This window comes from Poromitra crassiceps, assembly GCF_964638095.1.
Source record: "Poromitra crassiceps genome assembly, chromosome: 6".
NCBI classification, from domain to species: domain Eukaryota; kingdom Metazoa; phylum Chordata; class Actinopteri; order Beryciformes; family Melamphaidae; genus Poromitra; species Poromitra crassiceps.
This window is the reverse complement of record NC_139627.1, coordinates 53,395,248-53,421,373: the sequence shown is the minus strand read 5'-3', so window position 1 is coordinate 53,421,373 and position 26,126 is coordinate 53,395,248. Positions and strand designations below refer to the sequence as shown.

General features: G+C 45.1%; 1 protein-coding gene across 1 annotated transcript in view; it reads left to right on the top strand.

Moving 5' to 3' along the window:
• Positions 1–26,126, top strand: part of obsl1b (obscurin like cytoskeletal adaptor 1b) — a gene marked incomplete at both ends in the record, with an annotated part of 53,717 nt that overhangs the window by 14,138 nt on the left and 13,453 nt on the right. The window contains 14 exons of the mRNA XM_083638306.1: positions 2,127–2,611; positions 10,518–10,713; positions 13,665–13,952; positions 15,180–15,365; positions 16,114–16,389; positions 16,528–16,800; positions 18,549–18,824; positions 18,967–19,242; positions 19,734–19,799; positions 20,475–20,750; positions 21,494–21,763; positions 21,919–22,185; positions 22,288–22,557; positions 23,881–24,147. Of these exons, the coding sequence (XP_083494432.1) occupies positions 2,127–2,611; positions 10,518–10,713; positions 13,665–13,952; positions 15,180–15,365; positions 16,114–16,389; positions 16,528–16,800; positions 18,549–18,824; positions 18,967–19,242; positions 19,734–19,799; positions 20,475–20,750; positions 21,494–21,763; positions 21,919–22,185; positions 22,288–22,557; positions 23,881–24,147 (3,672 nt within the window). The remainder of the gene's footprint in view (positions 1–2,126; positions 2,612–10,517; positions 10,714–13,664; positions 13,953–15,179; positions 15,366–16,113; positions 16,390–16,527; positions 16,801–18,548; positions 18,825–18,966; positions 19,243–19,733; positions 19,800–20,474; positions 20,751–21,493; positions 21,764–21,918; positions 22,186–22,287; positions 22,558–23,880; positions 24,148–26,126) is intronic.

The window sequence follows — 26,126 nt, the reverse complement described above, 5'->3', positions numbered from 1 at the left end:
GTAACTGCTTACATACAGCAACTGTCCAATCAGAGGAGCTCCGTAACTCCCTTGAGACAGCATCCCATTGGTCAAAGGATTTATCTCAGCAGGCAACAATTGTCCAATCAGAGGAGCTCCGTAACTCCCTTGAGATAGCATCCCTTCGGTCAAAGGATTTATCTCAGCAGGCAGCAACTGTCCAATCAGAGGAGCTCCGTAACTCCCTTGAGACAGCATCCCATTGGTCAAAGGATTTATCTCAGCAGGCAACAACTGTCCAATCAGAGGAGCTCCGTAACTCCCTTGAGACAGCATCCCATTGGTCAAAGGATTTATCTCAGCAGGCAACAACTGTCCAATCAGAGGAGCTCCGTAACTCCCTTGAGACAGCATCCCTTCAGTCAAAGGATTTATCTCAGCAGGCAGCAACTGTCCAATCAGGGGAGTTCGATAACTTGCTGCAGTCTACATCTGTCAAATTGGATTATCTCCATCACACAAGGCAAACAGTACCTATCCAATCAGAGATGCAGTATCACTCCATGCAGGAAACATCAGTCCAAGCAGAGGACTTTTATCACACTATGGAGACAACAGAAGACCGAGAAGACCACACAATTAACTCTGAGCAAAGATCACCTACAGTGTCATCAGAGCCATCTTATGTCAAGCAGACGTGCACTGTGCAGTCAGAAGATATCTATCTATCAAGGACATGCGACAGTCACTGGAGTGATGATGCCATTGCAATTAAGGTGGCTGTTGAAGGTGATTTAAATGGTTAGCATTATCAAACAAGAACATGGATGGGCACAATGTTGACATTGTGTAAAATCAATAGATTGTTTATTGCAATCTTTGACATTTTGACAATTTCTGCATTTACTTAATTTATTACTAAAACTTAAAGTAGTCCATGTGAAACCTTAAGCTTGCGTGATCTGTGCCTTTCTGATAGCTAGTGAAAAGAGCAAATTTATTAGCTCCAAATCCTAACTTGAATGGCTAGTTATCTCAGATCTAACAAAGAAATCCTCCTGTTAAAACACTAATATCACATATCTGTGCATCAAGATATACAGTATCTATTTTAAGCAGACAGGCTAATTAATTTAACTCGTGATAGGAATTGGCATGACTAATCTCGGTTGTGAGAATTTGCTCTGTTGATTGGAAGCATAATTTGTGTTTAGCTAATAACAGTGATGCAATTCTCTCTTGATGTCACCTCAAACATCCCCAGCTCCACCCGTGAGAATTATAAAACCCTGTGAGGTTGAGAGGAACAAGTCCATTGAAGTTGGTGATCCCATAGTTCTGCGATGTGAGATATCAGATCCCAACGCTCAAGTAACTTGGTACAAGGATGGCAAAGAGCTACTTGAAGCAATCGGGCAGGACATGAAGTCAGAAGGTTCCATAAGAACACTGGCTGTCCAATCAGCGATGCCGTCTCATGCAGGGCTTTACTGCTGCAAGACAACAGATGATGCAATGCACTTTCATGTGGATGTTAAAGGTGATCAAAGTTGTTTTCTTCTGTTTTGTGCATAGATATTGGTGAAGGTAGATAAGTGCATCCAATGAGCGTTTCCTCTGCAAATGAAAATAAAGGGATGTTTTCAAGTTTTAAATTCAGGAGATGGGGGGGGGGGGGGGGGAATTCCTTGGCATAAAGAAGAAATCTACCAGATTGAAAAAAAAAAAAATCAAAATCAAAATGTTGTAGAATTGAGACCATAACATCTCAATGTTAGTTTTGCCCCGTTACAGAACAGAGTTAATGCATTGTAGTTTATTTCTCACAGGCTCCACCCAGTGGCACCATTTGCCTCGGCGTATCACGAAGTAGGAATTGTGCAGTGAAATTTGCATGCACTTCAACCAATGAGAGCGAGCCATTTCACGGCATAGCGCAAAGCATCGGCAATGCTGCCCAAGCTTCACTGTTCTCACGTCAGCGGACTAGATGACAACACAGCCTAAGCAAGCCATTGGAAAGACTTCCCGCGTATGCCCAGGTCTTCTGACCTCCATCATACCCTGTACTTCCGAGTGTCTCGGGTACAACCATGGCGCCGCCGGCGTCATCAACGAGCCTGCCTCCAGAAGCTGAGCTGCGCTTCCTGTTCCTCACCATCAAGAGCGCTGGGCCCACTTCCAGCGCGGCTATTGTAGCGATGATGACCTTGCGCTATGCCTCGATGCTAGCGATGATGACCAAGCTAAAGGCTGGGACACCCAGGCTGCCCGCTCAGCCACCGTTGCCGGCCAGCCCAACATTGAGGCTGCTGGCTTGGCCCCTGACGCCATGCCAGCCTCGACTCCTCCAGGGCGACTCAAAGTCACTCCCACGCTGAAGTCCAACTTTCCCGTGGTAATGGTGATGGCGGCGGCTAACGCCAGGGGGCCTCTCCCTCCCGCTGAACCCCTTCGCTCTGCTGACCGGCTGGCTCTGGCTGTGTACAGGCAGGCAGCCCCAGCGAAGACGGTCTTCCAAGCCCCTCCGCTAGATGACATCTGGACGGCAGTCGAGGCTAACTGGACCAGTATCCGCGGTCTCTATGAATTCTCCCAGATCACGGGAAAATCCACCCCTGCTCCATCCAGGATCCCACCCCATGACGAGGTGCTGGCTGTGCATTTCATCCCTGGCTCCACTGGCTTTTCTGGAAACAGGAAATATATACTCCTGCACTTCAGGGACAGAAACACTGGACAAATTATTCCAGCTAGCAGCCCAGACCACAGCCCTAACCAATAACTTGGGGCTACTTGGAGTGTCTACTGTCACGATGGGGAAGACCTCAATCTCTGCTGCTGAGCAGGAGCACATCTCCTGCACCGCCGGGCAGACAACCAGACTGACAACCTGACCAGGGGAGTCGCTACCGCTATCGCTACCAGCTTGGCACTCCCTTATCCGCTGACGGGCTCTTTGCACTTCGGTCTCCAGAGTGTTTCCAGTGGAGGAAAAAGCCCAGCAACATTGGCCACTAGCTGCCAGAGGCAACTCCCGACAGGAGCTGCGATCCACCGAGTCAGGGAACAAGTCGGCTCCCAAGGGGAGAGGGCGCCACTCTAACAAATCCGCCACCCCAGCTACCATCACCTCCACAGTGACGACCCCCAGCGGCCAGCTCTGATAGCTCTGCCCGCCCCGAACATGCTGCTCCCTGTTCCTCCAAGACCCAGAGAAGCTCCCGTCGAGGTCCCCGCAGGCAGCAGTGGGACACCGACAGCCAGCCACCATACAACCATACTAGTCACGCCCCCTCCCAGAGAACAACCAAGCCGCTGTCGGCATCTCCCACTTGACACTGGAGGCTCTGGGCTCTCTACCGGCCCTGGCGAGATCTGAGATCCGAGTGAGTATTCAAGAGAATCTCAGCTTCTCGGGTTTAGAGGCAGGACTTTGTTTGCCAGCGGCCACCTCATTGGCTGCCGACCAGCCCTTGCAGTCAGGGCCCCTTTGGGTGGATCAGCTGTTGACAGATGGTTCCACGGTGGTCATGGCCCTGAAGCTGCGCAATGCTTTTCTCTCGGTAGCTCATCTCTGATTGTGACTTGGGCAGCATCACCGCTGCTTTTATGCGCTCTGCCATGAAACGGCTCACCTCACCCTGCATGCACATTTCAGTGCTCGATTCCTCCTCCGTGATATGTTGAGGCAAATGGTGCCACTGGGCTCCACCTGTGATCATACAACTAAAGTTACAATATGTAACCTTTGATTTGGGGCTCTATGATAGATCATAGATGGGGTCAAAGGCTTTGCCCCCACATCATTAAATAAAATACAAAGAACCACCAGCTACTGCTTCATTAACAAACTTATAATTGGGTCCAAACGTTTACTATAAAAACAAAAAAAAACATGTTTTTGGGGGGGGGAAAGGGGGGCTTGAATCCTCATTTACAAGTAAAGTTGACCTTGAACCTTGAACCATTTGTTGTCTATGACAGGGATTTTCAAAGTCTGATACTGTGGGCCTCCCCCCAGTCAAAGCTTGGAAAAAGGCACCCCCCTCGCTCAATTCCTAGATGGCTATGAGATCATTATTTGATCCCATAGGCACTCAACAATTGTGCCAAGATAGCTTGATATTGCTGTTTGACATACTTCAGACTACGGCGCAAAAACTGGCCTTACAAAAAAACGTGCCTTGCGCCTGCCTCGGGAAGATATCAACATGGCTTTAGGCTCCGAACTGCGCTTTAGGCGAAATGGGCGTGGCGCAGTCCCAGAATGGGCGAGAATGGGCGTTTCGGCCTTAAATACTGGCCTAATGATATCTTCCTACCTGGCGTTAATTTAGCGCTTTGCGCTTTTGAAAACCAGGCCTATTCAGTGTGCCAGTTGCGCGGAGCGCTCCTCTGCCTCTCCTGTGTCACTCCATCTCTCTTGATCAGTCTGACAGGGACAATACGACTCTCTCTCTGACTCCCTAGCTCAGACAGACACAACACACGTCCTATAGAAAAAAGAAGATGTAAGTTCACTGCCTGGCATGTGAAATCTCCCAGCATGCATTGGGCTAATCCATTTCGCTAATAAATAGCAACCAAATGAGCCAAAATAGATCTAAAGGTAGATCTAAATAATGTGTAATGGTAACACAACCTGCAATTGTAGAACATTTCAATATTGGACCAAATAAAACATCGAAATGAAAACACCACCCTATGTGAAACATATATGTCATATTGGGGCTATATATATCCCTTGTAGATTTAACATGATTTAGATGAGTGACAGTGTAACGCGGTTCTACTGTCATGTCCTACTGTGATGTCCGCTCCAATAAATTGGCTCTACTTCACATTTTAGTTTTACAATAAAAACACATTTATGCAATGTCTTTACATAATGTAGGCTATATTTATGTGCATCATCCTACCTGTGCAGCAGGGGAGAAGAAAAGGTAGCAAAACGATATCATTCTGGACAGACTTTCACCAATCTAATTAATCTCATCATACTATATTTTTCTAGCTGATGCGTTTAGAACATTCTTTTCACTTTGCTCTTGCTATAGTGTAGCATATTTACATGCTTGCAGTATTTAAACTGCAGTTAAATTGGTTTGAGAATAATATGGAATAATAGCCTATATATGGAGACAGACAAGAGGGGATAAAAGGGGGGGGGGATATCAGAGCCCTCAGCTTTTCTGAAGCCGGACTGGATCGCTCCGTGGAATTGGAGCTGAAAAGTGAAGCATGTGATTCGTTTACTGCAGTTCCCCAATGAGCAGATGGTGCATAATTTTATGCTTAAAAGGCGTGGTTATAATGATTAAGGCCACCTGTTGCGCCGACACCAAGTGCGCTGGTCCACACCCACTAATCTAGGCTGCGCCTGGCACTTAACGCAGTTTATACGCCGATGCAACGATAGAGCCCATGGTCTGTCTGAAGGTCTGTCTGAAGGCACTTATGGCCCATTTCCACCGTTGGTATCAGCGCGGCCCCGCCCAGCTCGTCTCGCTTTTTTGTCTCATTCCACCGATCAAAAACCTGGCCAGCCTGGGTTGAGTCGTGCTAGTTTTGGTCCCTGCTTTGTTGAGGTTCTAGCGCTGTGGACCCGGTACCATACAGTGACGTGAAAACACTGCAGACGACTGATTGGTCAGGCAGAATCGTGTCTACTCTATCTACTGTCAATGCTGGATACCAGTTTAGTGGGGATTACCTTCTCTTCTGTTATTTCCATCAGTCTTTTGTGTTGCTGCCTTCGGCTCTGGTAAAAAAGCGATCTCCTTACTCAGCTTAACATGACGGTGGTTTTCAATTGTTTTGAGAGAGAAAAAAATCCGCTCCTCAGGAAGCCCTTTGTAGCTGTCTGCAGCGTCGGCTCCGCTAGGCCGCAGGCGGGGCTTTGGTGAAGCCGCGGTCTTGCCAGGTGAGAGGCCGCCGGGGTAGAGGCTTCACTCTGTAGCGCAACCCCCGTCCCTCGCGCCCGTCCCTCGCGCAGCGCATGTGAGTTTGACTAACAACAAAGTGATATCCATTCTCCTGGCCGATTGTCACATTTGCCCATGTACACTGTAGGTCATTTAGAGGCACCAGTATTTCATAAACAGTTTAAAAGTTCTGTGTATGGATTTAATTGTAACGTTATATGTTATAGCCTACTTCGGAATATGGACGGAGGGCAGATATGCGGTCGCTATGACGACCAGGTGTGGGCGAGGGTGGGCGGGGGCAGATGACAGCGGTGGAAGCAAAACGTCCATCGGGTTGAAACAAGTAGAGCCGAGTGGTGACGAGCTGTGCAGGGCTGTAAAATGTGGTGGAAATGAGCCATTAGTAGTTTCTGACTGTGAAAGTGGGATAAAACAGTAAAATTCCACAAAACTACTACGGGCCCTATCTTCACAAATGCGGTAATTTAGCGTTTGCGCTCGTTTAACGCCGGCGCAATGCAAATTGGGGGGGTGCACAAGCGCATGCCCGTTATAATATTGGACATAGGCGTGCCACATGCCAAACCAGACGTTTCAGCGCAAAAATGGTGGGATAGATGGCGTTATCCTATCGTCAGCAGCGCACAATTACTTTGCGCTAAGAACTTTTAAAAGCACCTCTTACGCACTGAATACCCCACTGCACTTGAGCGCACCATAATCTCCGTGCTGCGCAGGGGAGTGCAGAGTAAAATTCCTTTTGGATATGTCATTACGCACAGCCTTGCCACACCAGGACATCAAATTCTGCTGTTAAAATTGGGTATTAGCAGATAATTCAGTGAGGCAATCAACTATAACTCACTCAGTACGTTTACATGCACTTAAAGAAATCGAATTATTGTGTTAAGTCTGCCTAAAACCGGACTTTTGAAATGCATGTAAACATGTTAGCTTGACTGAAATCGAAGTTATAAAAGTCCGACAAACACACCCAGATAATGTGATTGGAAGTCGATTTACTCCTGCATGTATAAAGGTCAGTCGGACTGGACCTGGATGAGGCGATCAGCGCATGCGCTAACGCTCTTTGACCCGGAAGTTGAACAGCGTGTAAAACTGTTACGTTAGCGGCCAGGGAGCGATTAGCTAAAGCTAAATGTGAAGTTTGTTGATGTAGAGCTAAATCTGTGTCTAGAAAAAATATTTTAATATAATAGTTTGACTGTATTGAGCTCACAAGGGGCAGCTTTGTGTTACGTGACATCCCTGCGTTTTAACAGTTTATCGGCGCTCTCTCTCTCCACATAAACACAACCTCGCTCGACCACATAAACACAGAACACAGCAAAACAATGTCCTATCACTAAAATACACACAGGGCGAAACGCCTCTCAACATAAAGACACTGCCACATTATTATATGGGCCAGAAGTGATCATTTTGAGGGGAAACGTTTGTATAATTAGATCATCTTTTTTAATGAAATAGCTGCATTATTAAGAGACTTGCTGCTACCAGTTGTTAGAATTGGCCGAGCCTGCGGCGAAAGAGTGCATATCGCCACCTACCGTAGCGGAGGGAACGTGATTCCATCAAAAAAATCGATTTCCCACCCGTGCATGTATACTGAGACAAGGACAATAGTCAGAGTAAATAGCCTAATCAAGCTATAACCATAGCTCAACTTAACTGTGCATATAATAAACGTACTGACTGAGAAACTTTTATCACATCGCAAAGAGGCAAATTAATTGAGAAAACTTGGTGGACAATGGACATAGGCTATTCAGCTTCACCTATCCCATAACCCGGAGGGTCGTTGGCACCACAGACTATCTGTTAATAAGCTCTCTCAATCTCTCTCTGTCCTCGGCACGAGTTAGTCCACTCTATTATGCATGGAGAGAATTACAGCATATTGCATGCCTCGTGCACACACAGCGATTGCGAGACGGGAATCTGATTGGTTTGTTTGATGTAACGCCCAGGCATTGCCTGGCCACACGTGAATAATTCTGGTGCTTAAGACCACCCAAATCCTGTTTGCACTGGCATTTTTGGGGCGCAGATGATTTGGCACGGCTCTAATTTGCGCCTGCGGCAGGTGCCGTGAACGTTTGCGCATCCCCGCCAAGAATTGCATCCCCACCATATTTCGGGGCTGTTTTAACTTAGAAGGGAGGTCATGTTTACCCAGACAATTATATCACTTTTAAACAGTTAAATGTATGTATAAATCATTACAATATGCTCCCGTGAGGTGGGGATGCGTTTAGCTGCTGCCAGACGGGGGTGCAAAACTCGGCATAACACCTGGACACTTGCGCAAGGCGGTCTGCTATCATTAAGGCACGCAAACAGGTGCGCAAGCGCAAATAGGGGATATCGCCTGTACCAAGATACGGCCCTATATCTCTTTAACCAAATCGCACACATTTAGGCTATTCTATGTGATCTCCTTTTGATAACCAAAGTAATAATGTAATATTTTTTTCCTTCCACTCACTGAGCCTCCCGTGAAACTGCTTGGAGCCCCCCTGGGGAGGCCGGCCTCCTACTTTGAAAACCCCTGGTTTGGTTTATGGCTTTCAGTTATCTTTATTAGTTCAATCCGAGTTTAACATCTTGTTCACGTTTATCAACTGCACAATGTACAGTTAAAAAATGGTAACTTCTGCCTAAAACAATCTTGGGTGAGGATACAAGATTTGTAAAATGACAGTGTAATATGCTGCTATCAGTTTTAGCTTCAGCTTTAGGGGATTGTGCTTTGCTAAATTTGGCATAATAACAGTACCTGTTTCATTAACCAACTATATTTGTATATTCAATCCTGTAGCTCACCTTCTGAAGTTTTCAGCTATATCTGAAGCTGAGCAGAAAAAGAGGGTCACGGCAGGCTGTCCCATTGTTCTACAATGTGAGCTGCCAGACCCCATTGGACAAGTCTATTGGTACAAGGATGGATCAAAGCTCCTCCCTCAAAACCAAGTAGACATCCGATCAGAGGGAAATGTGAGGAGTCTAGTTGTCCAGGCAGCAGAGCACGCTCACTCTGGACTATACCGTTGTCAGACAAAGGATGATGACATCCAATTCACTGTGGAAGTCAAAGGTGACACTCAGAAACTCTCCAATATCTAATGTGGCTTCTTGCACTGGCAACTAACTATGACAGCTGGTGGTTTCTTCATGTTTGGCTGATCACCTAACAGACAGCTGGTGGTTTCTTCATGTTTGGCTGATCACCTAACAGAAGATTTCATGATGCTTCCCTAATGTGTACAGCAACATTTCTAAAAGATGTAAAGCACCAGCTTCCCATTTAGTAATTAGTTTGGCCAATTTAACTGATCTCAGTGGATCAAACCAAGACAGAAAATAGTTCACTTGAATACATGATCTTGTATTTAAAGTCAACAGGGTTAGGGTTAGTCATACCATGGTGTGAGCACAGTATGCCGACACTTAACGACCCCCAATAACAATCATCATTTCCATTTTGAATATATACTTTTAGATTCAATGTGTGTAAAAACGCATCTTAACGTCACAATATATTCATTCGAAAACTTGCAGCTACTTATTATGCCTGTCAAATGTGTTAAGAAGACTAACGGTTCCTCTGTCTTAATCTTTTTCATGAAGGACGCTAATGTCTGTGCATTGAACACACCTGCTCTAACCCTAATGCAAGCATTTCTTCATCGCCTCCTGCTGGCCATCTTGCCAACTGGGCTTTTCATTCTTGCACTTCCTGCTCTTCTGTATTGTTTTTCTTGTTGTCTTTGTTGAGTCAAGTTGATTGTGTCGATGTTGTTCTGTCAAGTCTACTTTGTTTCCGAGGGACTTTTCTCTCTGTCTGCTGCATTGGGTAGATTGTATTTGCTGTCTTGAACTTCTTTGCAGTTGAATAGACGTTAAGTTATTTGAAATCAGCACAGGGAATGACTTTCATTAAAACATTCTTTTTGCGATCACTGAAACCTATAGCTCTACCCGTGAAGAAGTTCTCAGAGCTTCCGGAGGCGGAGAGGAACAAGTCCATCCGAGAAGGCTCCCCAATTGTTCTCTACTGTGAACTCTCTCATGATCCTACTACTCACGTGAGCTGGTCCAAGGATGGGATCGAACTCCGACTACAAAACGACGTCGAAACACAGTCAGACGGCCTAACAAGGACGCTACTCATCCGTTCAGCTGACAGCACACATGGTGGCACCTATGAGTGTTCGGCAGAAGATGACACCATCTCGTTTAAAGTGGACATCAAAGGTGATTTATTTCTATCTTGTACTATCTTACTAATATATATATACCACAAGCTTGAGTATCACTCTCACACTTTGTCCTTCTCAAATTTGCTGACAAATGTTTGATCCATCCTGTTCTATGGTATGAATGGAGATGTGTGTGAAACGTAGCCTATTTGCATTTGAATGTTTATGGGCTTGGTACATGATATGACTGAACACAGTGTTTTGATCCATTGATTAATTCACATCTTATTCAAAACCTTCCTCTACATCCCAATACTTTTTAGGCCGATCGCCAAAGATCATGCCAATCCCAAGATCAGAAAGATACAGGTCCATTGCAATTGGTTCTCCAATTCTTCTCCAGTGTGAGCTCCCAGACCCCAATGCCCAGGTTTCCTGGTTTAAAGATGAGGTGGAGCTTTTTTCCAAAACTGGCCTTGATATGAAAAGAGATGGCAGCTTCAGGAAGCTAAGGATTCACTTCGCTAAGGTCTCTGACTCTGGCCTCTACAGCTGTAGTCTTGATGATGATGTTGTGACATTCCAGGTGGAGGTCCAAGGTGATTTCTTTTGTGTTTATTGCTTTTAGAGGTACTACCGCACACTAAAAGATGTATTTTTTAACCCGTAAACTAAATTATATGACTGTACTGTGATGAACTCGCTCCGCACGAAGCAGCTGGCTGCCTGGTACTCTGCGGATCCTCGCGTAGCACGACAACAGGCTGAATCTCACTCGATTTGGGGGTGGAACACGCCATGATTGACCAATGCCAAAGCCAGTCGACAGAATTTTCAAATCAAATCATCGACACCGTATAAGGTCCGCCTCTCAATTTGTTTTCAGTCTTCGACGCTCGCGGTAGTGCATTCCGCATCGGTCCCATATTCTACACTTGTCAGTGTTTTATTTTGTCTTGCGGTAAATTCAAAGCGGTTTGTGTGGCGTCATGTACCAACAAAAACATTCGCAATCCATGTTTACACTTTCATTTTCCAGGATCTCGCTGACCCTTGCCAATAGAGTACCGCAGGGATGACGTATTTTTGTAGTCGCAACGTGGAAGTCCCGGACTTCCGGGTTCTTCACTGTTTCTGCCTATGGGATTTTTGAATGGGTTTTTGGCGCGATGCTTCAAATGAGGTCTGTGGTTAACGCAAGCTTATTCAAACGCAAACCTGTGTTCAGCAGGATAATCTTCACACATAAGGACCACTTTCATGAGTTTTGAAGCGTAAATGCGAGCCCTAGAAGTAAAAAGCTCATGCTAAGCTATTCCAGAACTACACACAATGTCGCATAGGCTTCCACGTCACGTCACCACAGCCAAATACAACCTTTAGTGTTAGAGTGTTGTTACTGTGAGCTGACAGAGAGCAGTGTGTGGGACCACCATTGAGATATATAAATATGAAAAATAATTGTATATGTCGATGTGTGGGACGGGGAACATGCACCCAATTAGTTAAGAGACACACACACAAATAAAATACATTTTAATTTAAACATAACTATAAACCAACTGGCAAATCAAAAACCTGCTAATTAAAATCTGCACAACACTGTCCTGTAAATTATCTCCCGACGCAATTAATTGTAGCCCCGGGTTAAATCTGGGCATACGTTAAGAATATTGACCCGTCACTTTATAGTTTGGTAACACTGTCAAACAGCTCCACACGTGTGACAAACTAACTTGCTAATATTGCTCGGCTTTAACTGCTTCTGACTGGTCAGTCTAGAGGTACATCACGTTTATCTAAAATGCTATTGGCTAATGGGGCGGCACTGAGTGTTGGGGTCTCTCTCCTCTGAGAGAGCCTGGTGACGGGAGGTTAGGTTTTGACAGTATGGTGACAGGAGTTTGTGTGTGTCAGTGTGTGCGCTGCTGTGCACTGATATAGTGCGTGTGTTTTACTAATAAATCTAGTTTGAAAGAGTGGACGGCAAGGCAGGTGAGGGAAAGAGAATTTCCGTGTCCGCCCTTTGGCGTGATGACCTATTAATATCCCCGTCAACAGATATATATAGATATGGGACCTTTAAAGTGGAGACAGTTTATTTCTCTAAAGGTGCGTTCACACCGACCTATTTAAGTTTTTTGCTGGCATCGAGTTCACATACAAAGTTAATGCAAACGAGCAATTGAGCGTATATTCGCCCGGGAGAAAAATCGCTGGGCGTCCAAGCGACAGAGACAGAGTGAAGATTCGTCCGTCGCCCGAGATGAAATATCCCAACTCAAGCAAAATTTCTCTGGCATCAGTCGCTCGCTGTTCAACGCTGATTGGCTGCCGTGTGAGAGTGAGCCAAAGATCACACTGGCTTGGAACAAACCGCTGGTTTATTGTGTGGCAACAAACCGCATTGACAGCTGATTGACAGGCTGACAGCTGACATGAAGTGAAGTCTGTACCTACTACTGGTATGGAGCTCGCGTTAGGCGCACGCTGATAAGCTTAGCTTGTAAACAACTACGGTGGCTCGTAGGGGACAAACATCATCACATTGCGTAGGGCTGTTCAATAAATCGATTTTGAATCGTAATCGAATTAATTAGGACGATGTTAAAAAAATGAAAATCATAAAATCTATTTTTTTCAGGGTAATTACGTTACGCTGGGGCGGCTCTCTGTCATGTATGCGTGCTGTAGCAGCATGCGTACATGACACTACTCGTCTTTTCTCCCCGCTGTAAAGTCTCTCTGCGAGGCTGTGACTACTGCTGGCTACTAAAGACGGCAGCAATGAACTTATTTCAACCCCTCCAAAAAGCAGTGTGTGAGCACTGAGCAGTGTCTTGCACTGCGGGGCGGGCTGTGCAAGATAACGATTACCACAACACGCACACGCGCGCGCACGAACAAAGACGTTATCACTGGATGCTGAAATGTTGCCATTAGTTCACATAACACGTGAGGCCACCGAGTAACGTTAGGACTCACCTCCAAAAGCGCAAATCCACCAGTGTCAAGTGACTGCAGTTAGCAAGCAACAACCAGGAAGTTGTGCATAGCAAGTTAGGCTAAAACAGGAAGTTGGGTTGTTCTGCCTTCAGAGTAAAAGCGTAATTTGTCACTTATGAAAAAAAGAGGAAAAAAAGAGCTCTGCTAGGCAACAAATGTTTAGAGAAGTATAATAGTATAAAAAAATCGAAATCGAAATCGAAAATCGAGTTTTGAGAGAAAAAACCGTCCATTTAATTTTTAGGCAAAATCGAACAGCCCTAACATTGCGTAACGTTATAGCCCCCGGATGTCCGTCAATCCTTGTGCTTGTCGACGAGCAATTTAAACACAGCGACAGAGCGATTCCAAAGGGTTGAATCGAGCGACAGAGAGAAAAATAAATATGTCGGTGTGAACACAGCTCAACACTGTAGTTAGTGTATGTCATTCCCTGGAACTCCTCATACGTATAATAATAACCAAGCCAAAATGAGATGATGTGCAGAAGAGTGTGAAATGATGTTCTGACACCTTTAATGACGGTGCTCTTTGAATCTTTTAGAAACGCCTGCAGCCGCTCCTGTGAGGTTTTCAACACTTCCAGAAGTCGCAAGGAACAAATATGTGGAAGCGGGCTGCCCAATCATGCTTCAGTGTGAAGTGTCAGACTCTACTGCCCAAGTCTATTGGCACAAGGAAGGAGTAGAGCTCCTCCCACACAACGAACTTGACATCCAATCAGAAGGCAAACTGAGGGCAGTGCTGATTAAAGCTGCGGAGGTCAGACACTCTGGGCTGTACAGTTGCGGCGCTGCCGATGACCATATAGAATTCAAGGTGGATGTGGCAGGTGATCTGAGTATTTTCACTTTTGTCCCAATCACTAACTTCTTTCAATTAATGCTTGGCTATTGAGCAAGCTATGAGCTGTATATTTTCATAATATCCTAACCTAATGTATATTTGCAGCCATTTACCTACTTCACAATACAATGTTTTATAGGATTCTGGGGAATACAGTAGGAGGAGCTGATAATATTTCACATTTTGGTCATTTGTATTTAAACGTGATTGTGGATTAGTACATAAGAGATATCTAAGATCGTTTAAAAACATGACATCAGTGACATGCGGGTCCTATCTCATTCTTTGCAACACTTTGTTCTGATTTTGACAACATAGAAGTTCAAATGAAATCATATCAGTAACGAAATATGACTCGCATTTCCAAAACACTGGAGCTGTCCTGCAGTAAATGCATGTATACATTAGAAATTATGCTTTTAATAATACAATTGCTCTTGTAAAAAGTCATTTGAAGCCTGAATACTTAAAGTAAGCCAACTAATAGCTTGAGCATCAGCGACTCTAACCTTCTTTAGGTAACAGAGAGGCCATTACACCTTGCACTAACATGCGTTTTCTGTGATCAGATTGCAATCGGATAGTGCTTGACCACATTAGGCTGATTTCATTTACACCTGGCGTTAGCATGTGTTTTTGCTGATCAGATTGCAAAACGGGTGTCCTCTCAATCCGCATACAATTGCTGTATGTGGATTGAGCGGACACATTGCATTTACACTTGTTACTACACAATTTGGTCACAATGCGTCTCTGACCACCTCCGGAGGTGGTTTGGCCGATCAGATCACAATCCCGTCTTCAATGTGTCTTGGGGGCGTTTACACCGGTACTTTCAAGTGATCAAGCACTATCTGATTGCAATCTGATCACAGAAAACACATGTTAGCGCCAGGTGTAAATGGTCTCAGAGTGGCCTCATTATCACCCTTGGTTTTCACAAACTTCAAAATGTGTATAAACTGTAGGCTACCCTCAATGTTCAATCTGGAGCCAACAGTCAACTCATACTCTGTAGCCCATAGATGCAGAATTCACCCATTTTTGTAAACAAACTGTGGCATGTTGACGTTACTATATCAAATCTGAATACTTGATGTTGACTGAAATGAAATACCTCTAGCATCAGTGGGGTTTCCAGCTGTTCCAGAGGCTGAGAGGAGCAGGTGTGTTGAACCAGGCAACCCCATCATACTGCAATGTGACATCTCAGAGCCTGCAAGCCACACCTGCTGGTATAAGGATGGAATGAAGCTCCTGCCCACATTGGGAATAAACGTCCAATCAGAGGGCAGTGAGAGGACACTGGTTATCCAATCGGCCACAGCTTCATGCTCGGGGGTGTACAGTTGTAAAACTGGTGATTCAGATTTCATCGATTTCTATGTGGAGGTGAAAGGTGACATGCAAAGCTTTTCCATAGACGCAAACTTTGAGTTGCAACTAATTGCCTTTTCTTGACCAGATGATGCCATTTTTGAGCCATGGACATGCTCATTTCATGGACATGCTCATTTCATGCTTTGCCATTAGGAGCTGCCAATCCATTCTTCTCATATGCAAAAGGGAGGCACTCTTGTCCATCAAACTGTCATATTCATCATAACTGATCTTTTCCATCCGAAATGTCCCATTTCCATCCAACATTTAGATGCTGTGCATTTAAATGCTTCTCATTCGAGGTCATTAGAAGAAAAGAAAAAAAAGGCATGTACTACGATGCCCTGCTGCACTCCATCCTTCATCCATGCACAGCTTTTATTAACTTTTTCACTTTGCTTCAACAGTGGATGAACCACCCTTTTAACATGAGTTATATAGACAATCAGCAGGCCTCGAGTTCAGCATGTCTAACCTGCGAAAACCTGGCTTTACAAATATTAAAAGGACGACTTCGTCCATTCCCAACCAGCTTTGTATCATTACAATGTGGGTCACATATGCAGATCTGAACATCCGATCACCATCTGATCAGATCAGAAAAGTTCCGGCGTCAGGGTTGGGAGCTCTCGGTGCAGGCGAGATGGAGGGAAGTCGTTGGACGTTGTTCATTTGGACATACTAGCGACATTGTATTTGATACAGAGCTGGTTGGAAATCCTTCCTACACACAAAATCATTTCTTTTTGTTATACTGTCTTCTGCAGCGCCGCCGGTAACATTTGCCAATATCCCAGAGGAGGACCTTTTCAAGAGTGTGGTGGAACACGAGCAGCTTGTTCTGTCGTGCAGAGTGTCCAGGGCCGACGCCGTTGTCCAGTGGTACATGGACGGAGTGGAAATGCAACCGAGCAACAAGGTTACAATAGAAGAAGACGGCGCCACAAGAATCCTGAGCATCCATTCAGCTCAGCTGTCAGACACAGGCACATACACATGCCGTGCAGGAGACAGCGCGCTGATGTTCAAGGTTAACATACGAGGTAACAAACGAAATGCCACGGCTCAAATGTACGACCGTTCAAACAGTATGACCTGAAAACTGCACTGAAATACATTTGAATGACCTTTGTTCAAAGGTAAAGTGCCGTGTGTTCATTCCGTGTGCTCTTTCTCTAAAGAACCTCCGGTGACAATAGTCCACCCCAAGGAGGATGTCCACCTTGACCGCCATGTCCCTGAGGAAATCATCCTGAGCTGTGAACTGTCCCGTCCAAATGGCGTTGTCAACTGGTACAAGGACGGTCAAAAGCTACAGGAGAGTGAAAATATCAAACTGAAGATCGAAGGCCCTTATCGAAGACTCAAGATTCTTTGCAGCGGCGTCGATGATTCTGGAGAATATGTCTGTGATACAGCTGACGATTCTATATTCTTTCACCTCAGTATTACAGGTAATATTATTTATATATATATATATATTATTTCACCTCAGTATTACAGGTAAAATGGACTTTGTCGATATTGTGTAGGTATCTAGAAGTTGTGGTGTTGTGTAGCCCCAATGGGTCGGCCATGGAACTTACATTGCCAAAGTTCAGGGCCAAAGTTCAGGCCTTTGATTTGCACTAATAACAATAACAAGCACTTTCAAGACAACAGTGCAAATTCCAAAGTCAAAGTCAGTTTTATTGTCAATTCTGCCATATGTACAGGACAGAGTGATCAAAATGCCGTATCGCTCAATCCACGGTGGAGGGAAATACGTACAAGTAAAAGACAAAACAATATGGGTATAAAATACTAGGATAAAAATACAATAACAATTCTAGGAGTTCAAATAATTCTAAGTTAAGATGGGGGTCTGGGGGGACAAGGCACAAAGGACAAAGAGGCACATATCAAGATAAAGACAGCAATAAAAAAAAATCAAGAGTAGTGCAAATCGTAACAGTGGGTGATGGCAGGAGACTGACGAGGGTGTATGAGGGGTGGGTGATGGCAGGAGACTGACGAGGGTGTATGAGGGGTGGGTGATGGCAGGAGACTGAAGAGGCTGTGTGAGGGATGGGTGATGGCAGGAGACTGAAGAGGCTGTATGAGGGATGGGTGATGGCAGGAGACTGAAGAGGCTGTGTGAAGGATGGGTGATGGCAGGAGGCTGAAGAGGCTGTATGAGGTGTGGGTGATGGCAGGAGACTGAAGAGGCTGTGTGAAGGATGGGTGATGGCAGGAGGCTGAAGAGGCTGTATGAGGTGTGGGTGATGGCAGGAGACTGAAGAGGCTGTGTGAAGGATGGGTGATGGCAGGAGACTGAAGAGGCTGTATGAGGGGTGGGTGCTGGCACGAGACTGAAGAGGCTGTGTGAAGGATGGGTGAAGGCAGGAGACTGAAGAGGCTGTATGAGGGGTGGGTGCTGGCACAAGACTGAAGAGGCTGTGTGAAGGATGGGTGATGGCAGGAGACTGAAGAGGCTGTATGAGGGGTGGGTGATGGCAGGAGGCTGAAGAGGCTGTATGAGGTGTGGGTGATGGCAGGAGACTGAAGAGGCTGTGTGAAGGATGGGTGATGGCAGGAGACTGAAGAGGCTGTATGAGGGGTGGGTGCTGGCACGAGACTGAAGAGGCTGTGTGAAGGATGGGTGATGGCAGGAGACTGAAGATGCTGTATGAGGGGTGGGTGATGGCAGGAGACTGAAGAGGCTGTATGAGGGGTGGGTGCTGGCACGAGACTGAAGAGGCTGTGTGAAGGATGGGTGATGGCAGGAGACTGAAGAGGCTGTATGAGGGGTGGGTGCTGGCACGAGACTGAAGAGGCTGTGTGAAGGATGGGTGATGGCAGGAGACTGAAGAGGCTGTATGAGGGGTGGGTGCTGGCACGAGACTGAAGAGGCTGTGTGAAGGATGGGTGATGGCAGGAGAATGAAGAGGCTGTATGAGGGGTGGGTGATGGCAGGAGACTGGAGAGGCTGTGTGAGGGGTGGGTGTCCGGTTGCTTTGCGGAGCAGGCGGGTGTTGTAGATGTCCAGGACGGAGGGCAGGGAAGCACCAGTGATCTTCCAGCTGCTGACACAATGCCCATCAGGGTCTTGCAGTTGTGGTCAGTGCAGCTCCCAAACCACGCAGTGATGCAGCCGGATCTTTCAGCTGGAAATTCCTCACAACTTTCATTAGTAAAGTAACAATGACTCATCCTTTTTCAGAACCTCCAGTGCAGATTGTCTCTCCGAGCCAGTCCCAAATGGAACTGTGTCAGCAGACTTCTGAACGGATGGTACTGAGCTGTGAGATCTCACGGCCCAATGCAGTGGTGCGCTGGTATCGAGATGGACTCGAAGTAGAGGAGAATGACAACCTCATCCTAGAGGTGGATGGTGTCTACAGGAGACTCATTATACCTGAGACCACCGTTCAAGATTCAGCCGAATATGTGTGCGATACTGCCGATGACTCCATGACGTTCTTTGTAAACATAGCAGGTAAAGAAAACGACATTATGACAAAAGTAGGTCCACAAAGTGTTGTGACTTTTTGTGTAAACTTCACAGAACAAATGACCGTTGATGCGTGCAATTACATATGACCATTTCTGACACTAATGCTAATTGTATTCATGCACAGAGCCTCCTGTTCGCTTTGTGCGTCCAAGGAAGATGGCGAGTGGAGTAGAAAAGTTTGTCAGGGAGACTTTGGTCCTCGACTGTGAGGTTTCCAGATCAAATGCTGAGGTCACCTGGAAGAAGAATGGGGAAGAAGTAGAAGATTCCCGAAATGTCACCATCCTTGAGGATGGTGTCATGCGCCAATTAACCATTCACTCAGTGACAGCGGAAGATGCCGGCCAATATGTCTGTGATGCAAAGGATGATGTGATGGATTTCCATGTCAAAGTGAAAGGTAAGTAATCATATAGCGTCTAACGACTTATATATATCCACCATGTGGAAAGTGAATGCCATCTCTGACAAAATGATGGCATTCAAATTAAACTCACTGTACGTCTTGAGCCCTTTCCTGCTAAATAATAGCATTATAGAATACATGTTATCATCTCTATTTTTATTTTTTATCCCAAACAATTAACATCAGATAAAATGTTCTCATTATGGTCCATGAAAGGTGCACAATTCTGAGATGAATCTACTTATATATATAAACAATGTCCTGCTTATTTTCAGAGTTGCCAGTGAAAATTCTAGGAAAAACTGATGCAAAAACAGAAAAGCAGTTCTTGGTGTCAGATGACATCATTTTAGTGTGTGAACTCTCGAGATCCAATGCCTCGATCAACTGGTACAAAAATAACCAGCTAATTGATGACAATGAGCGGTACTGTAGCGAGGAGCAAGGTGTTTTTCGGTCATTGGTTGTCTTAAATGCTGGGCTAGAAGATTCTGGAGAGTACACCTGTGATGCAGTGGATGATAAGATGCTATTCTATATCACTGTCAAAGGTAAGTAGGGCTATGCAGGCTGCACCTAATGATTCTTTTCATTATTGATTCATCTGTTGATTATTTTCTTGACTAATCCATTAGTCGTTTGGTCTATAAACTGTCACAAAATGGTGTAAAACTCACTTTTCCCCCAAAGCCCAATATGACATCCTCAAAATGTCTTCTTTTGTCCTGACCAAACAGTCCACAACCCAAAGAGAATCAGTTTAATGTCATAAAAGACAAAAGAAACCAGAGAATATTCACATTCAAGAAGGTGGAACAAGATGATTTGAGTATTTTTCTTTCTTAGAAATGTGTCTAAACGATTAATCGATTATAAAAAATAGTTGTCGATTGATTTTCTGTCGATCGAGTAATCTATTGATCGACTAATAGTTACAGCTCTATTACAAAACAAAGTATCAATCTTGGACACTAATGTTAGACTCCAGTATTCTGTATTAATGCATTAACCCATTGATACCTGATGCAGCATTTGCGTGTATATCCCTCATTTGTGTGTGTATCCCTTTAAGACCGCGAACCGCGTTAACGCGGTTCGCGGTCTTAAAGGGATACACGCACAAATGCTGCATCAGGTATCAATGGGTTAAGCATGTCATCTGAATTGGCTTTGCAAACCTAATGATCGCCGAGGACAATAAATGGCCTTCTGTCTTTTATCTTCAGAGCCTCCAGTAAAGATCATTGGCAACTCTGGCAACCCGGAGCATCATATCCTGGTAGCAGGAGATGACCTAATTTTAGAGTGCGAGGTGTCTCGGCCAAACGCCACTGTTCAGTGGTTATGGAACGACCAGTTACTGAAACCGGACACTCGTATCAAAATTGACAGCTATGACTTTGTGAGGAAGCTAGTTCTCTCTGAACTTCAGCCATCAGACTCTGGAGAATACGTATGCGATGCCATTGATGACAAAATGATCACTTTTGTTGACGTCCAAGGTAAGGTTGGAATAGTTTCCGAACATGTTTCAGTGTCAGTTTTCCTTGTTTCTATGTCTGTCCGTCTGTCTGTCTGTCTGTCTTTCTTTCTTTCTTTCTTGTTTCTGTTTGACCAGCATTCTGTTTCATGAATGGGCATGGACTTCCTCAGGTATATTTTCTGGAACAATCAGTAATATGCGCTCGGCTCTTTAACATCTAACAGCCGCCACAGAACTACATCATCAGCCAACGTGTCCCAATAACCTTTAGCCGCTTACTAGCAACAGGTTGACAGATATTTATAGCCTATTTATAGTGAAGCTGTGCCAAGCCAGTGTTTCCCCTATGGAGAGCCAAAGTCCACGTCACTTACTGCTTCAGCATGCGCACCAAGAGATTCCATCTGCCATTCTTATCATCATTTGAGAAGCGTCCCGTGTGCGTGCGAGCGAGCAGAATTCCGTCCGGGCCGCGGCCGTGCCTCTTTACGTGCGGTCGGGCTGAAACTTTCACGTTGCCTCGGGTTTAAGGTGGGATTTCTCATTGCATTGTCTCATTGGTCGACAGCTTATACAGCAGAAACTGGCTAAATACAATTGGGAGGGGAAGGGGGGGGGAAAAGCTTGAAATCTCAGCAGTCATTTAACAACAGTTGGGTGACGACACCTGCGAACCCCCTCCCCCCCGTGCCCCCCCCCCGCATGTTGTGTTACCAGCCAAGTAAAATATCATCCCATTGCTTTAAATCTCTCTCCTCTCAGAGTCAACAGTCAAGTTTGTGAATAAATATTTGAATAATCAGCTCTCTGCCTATGAGAATGAGAGTGTTACACTGTGTGCTGTGGTGAGCCAAAAGAGAGCTAATGCCCGCTGGCTGAAAGATGGCCACTTATTGAACGAGGACAACATTCACATCTCCAGCGAGGGTAACACCCACAGGCTCAACCTTAATCCAGTGCAGCTGTCAGATGCTGGAGAGTATGTCTGTGACGTAAGCGCAGATCAGATGTATTTCACTCTTTTAGTCAAAGGTAAGAAATTGGGCACTCCAAAAATCATGTCAAAAATGATAAAATACCTACTGTATTTCCCTTGCGCATATTTTACTCGCATAATAATATTTTTTGCGACAGAAGTCGGTAAACCTCTCTGCCAACTGTCACGTCTCTTGATTCTACTCCGTCAGAAATGAAAGTGAAATTTGTCAGAGCTCTGGAGAACGCCGCGGCTCTCAAGGGCACCGGCCTCACGATACGCTGCGAGATCAACAAGCCCAAAGGAGATGTCCAGTGGCTCAAAGATGGCCAGGAGATCTCTCCAAGCCGTCGACATACGATAAGGGCACACGGTCGAGAGCGCAGCTTCACCATCCACCAACTCGTGGACGAAGATGCCGGAGAATACACCTGCGAATCAACAGACGACCGGACCTCAGCCACTGTCAGTGTCGAAAGTAAGTATATTTAGACCTTCTAACTTAAGCGTAATCAATCACCTACCAAGTTAAAATTTGGAGTGCCACGAATCTAATGCGTTTGAACTTTTTTGCCTTCAGCCCCTCGTTGTGTGGAGTTCATTGCAGAGCTTCATAACATGACAGTGTGTGAAGGGGAAGATGCCGTATTTAAATGCGTGGTTTCGCCGGAGGACACTCAACTGCTGTGGCTCCTAAATGGCAAGCAGGTCGCTCGGAATGAGCGCTTCATCGTTTCAAGCAACGGACTATGTCACATGCTCTGCATCCACAACTGCCAGCTTTCAGATAGCGCCCGAGTGAGCGCAGACGCAGAGGGGTTGGTGTCAAAGGCAACCCTCCAGGTTCAAGGTGACTTCCACTATCACTATGAAGTTAGACCCAGTCATAATATTTGTTTGCAGGATATTGGCTGGAATTCTCTATATTCATACTGGCTGCACTATCAAAAACCATTTGCGACTCATCTCATATCTCCTGAGCTACACTGCAATACACTCATCTCATATCTCCTCAGCTAAGTATCACTGCAATACAATCACCTCATATATCTCCTCAGCTAAGTATCACTGCAATACAATCACCTCATATATCTCCTCAGCTAAGTATCACTGTAATACTATTTCTATAGAAACGCTGGAATAAAAGTGACCATGAAAGGGAGTCAAAATGCCTATGCATCATTAGTTCCACATCAGCATACTGACTGTATATGTGATAATCTAATAATAATAATAATATATAATAATAATATGTACAACAGTATATGTGATAAATAATGACCCCTTCAGACAAGTTGGAATTGTTGATGAGGCGCCTTTGACGGCTAGCGCTTAGTGGCTTCTCCTGTTAGAATTCCTCTGGTAACTGACAGAGACAAGTGGCTGTGCAGCTTGGGGGTGTGACACGGCAGGAGACAGGGCTACTGAGAGCTTCCTGCACTCGCTCTGTACTTGAACTTGCAACGTTACGTAACGTTGCAGATTTTGTTTGGTGGAAAATACTTTTAAATTGTAAATTTCACTCCTTCCGCCAAAGCTTGCCAACAGTACAAAAGATAAATTAAAGCTGAAATGAAGGAGATAAGGAGTCCTAAAAGTGGTGACTGGTTTAAAGTTTGAATGGAGTGTCTATCTTAAAGTATGAAGGAGCAGTTCGAGCTCAACGAGGGCATGGTTTCACCATGAACTGCTGTTTAAATCCTTTTTCAAACTAACGGCAGTTGCGCGTGGAAGTAGAGCCAATACGTCTGTTTACATACAAACATGCTGATTGGTACTATGCTAAATATGACGACTGTAATGTCTCTTGGTCAAAACAAATTGCTTGGCCGGAACTAAATGTATCAACAGAATTAACAAAGTGCTCAAACAGACAAAAGCACACAGAAGACAAGAGTCCATGTGAGAAATACAGTGCTGTTAAGTTATATAACTTAACTTAAATACAGTGCTGTCCAGTGATACATTGTATCCATAAGTTAAGTTATATAACTTAACATAAATACAGTGCTGTCCAGTGATACATTGTATCCATAAGTTAAGTTATATAACTTAACTTAATTAAATACAGTGCAGTCCAGTGATACATTGTATCCATAAGTTAAGTTAAGTTATTTAACTTAACTTAACTTAAATACAGTGCTGTCCAGTGATACATTGCATCCATATTCAGAACAACAGGTGGTGTTCACCAAACACATGGCAGCCCTCGTAGCCGAAGAGTTCAGCGAGGCGACCCTGGAGGTGGAGGTGAGTCTGGATTCCGGAGAGGTGCAGTGGATGAGGCAAGGGGTGCTGATCCACCCCGGAGCCAAGTATACCCTGAAGCACAAGGGCCGGAGACGCAGCCTCACCGTCCACAAACTGGCCACGTCTGACCGGGGCACCTACAGCTGTGAGACCCTCCACGACCGCACGCAAGCCCAGCTCACCGTGGAACGTGAGTGCACACACCATGCACCGTTGTTGTCGTTTTTGTTTACCCGCCGTTGCCGATGAGCCCGCCTCTTGCACACACACACCCAACAGTGCTTGTTGCTTTTTCACGGCTCAAACTCAACTTAGTGAGTTAGGAGTGATTTGAGTGACGGGGGTGGGAGGCGGGGCTCTGGGGTGGCACTTGTCGCACTGGAACCTGACGGCTAACAACAGCTGATCGCTCAACCTCAAAGTGACTTTCTGTATTGACACAGGGTCACTGGAGCCCTGATCATTTAAACTATGCGTCATGTCAAAGGCAAATCAGATTAGCCTTGCTGATGCGAGTGGGCAATGGCTAGGCCTAGTGTCCTCTAGAGAGAGAGTGGCGTCGGCGGAGGAGCAAAATGCGAGACTCATTAGCCGGTGAACAGCCAGGAAGGGGTCTCGCGCTACTTTTTGCATGCTAAAATAAAGCTGATAATGTACAATTTGATTCAAGAAGAAAAAAAAAAAAAAACGTTCAAAGGACAACACAAACTGTCCATTTTGCTGCAACTCGACAGTGCTGCTTAATCCAGGACCTTACTTCCTGGAACTCTTGAGAGTAAAAAAAAACGGGTCCATTGGAGTGAATGGAGATGTCTCTTCTTACACGGCTCTGGCTAGGCCTACCTTTACAAGAACGTACCATTTCTGAACGAACATGCACCCTTTCATTTCCGCAGCAGCAGCGACACACTATCAAGACTTGTTAGTATCTGCATCAGGTAGTGTTTAAGACATACTTGTGTGTGTTTTTCTTAGATGTCTTAGCTGTGTGATCTGCAGGCCGTGCCTGAGTTAGGGGCTGTCCTTTCAACACTAGCGTGGGTGGGAAGGGGGAATTCTGGACTTCGGGGCTGCTTTTGGCACCTCCTATGAATTTGGATCTCCTCTCATTGCGTCTAAATTTACTCCCTGGCCTTCAAAACTAAGGTTGTTGTCATCAGGGTCTCCAAAATAATAAACACTTCTTTTTCCAACGGGGAATGCTGCTCGCCTCCGTTAGAATACGTGAAAAATGATGGCAGTTTCAAAGCAGGTTTTGTTTGACGCTCCTGTGCGTTCAAATGACACAAATATCAGCACTTGTGCATATCTGCCAATTTGTATATGGTTCAAGTCTGCCTGCCGCACACAGACGACAAGCCTCTTCAGTCATATAAAACGGATGCCACGTCCGTCTGTTTAGTGTGACAGAAAATGCTTTTATCTTTTTGGTCAGTATCAAACGTCGTTACCATTGTTCAGTTTTGATTGTATTGAGGAGTACCATTACCTACAAAGTAAAAGTAGGTAGCTAAAAGTGCGTACATGTACCTGCTGTGAAAGAGGGAGATTTTCTGGGGTATCGCCGAATGACCTATCCTCAACACCCCCCCCCCCCCGCCCCATATAGAGAGGCAAAGTGGGACGTCACTTCCTGCTTCAGCACTGTACCAGACATTTTCACCCGCCATTTATTTTCCCATAGACATTTTGTAAAATGCTTATACGAATAGTTTTACTGGTTCAAACCAAACGGTACAGATATATTTAGAAAGAGGAGAGATCGCATAACATTTCACTCGGACCAAAACGTAAAAAAAGGCGGGTTTAAAGACAATATTTTCTCGATGTTGTTTTTTTAAGTTTAGGTCTGAGTGAAATGTTCTGTGGTCTCTACCGATTCTAAATATAGCTGAACCGTTTGGTTTGACCAAGTAAAACAATTTTTTATAAGCATTTTACGAAATGTCTATGGGAAAATAAATGGCGGATGAAAATCTCTGGTACAGTGCTGAAGCAGGAAGTGACGTTCCACTTTGTCTCTCTATAACCCTACACCACGAATAAATAGAATTAATAGCCTACGAGACTTGCTCAGTCTCCGACACACCTCTCAATGAGGAACATGATGTTAGCAGTTCCCCTCTGTGCTTCCACGGCTTGTTTGTTTTTGGCATGTTTAACGTTAGC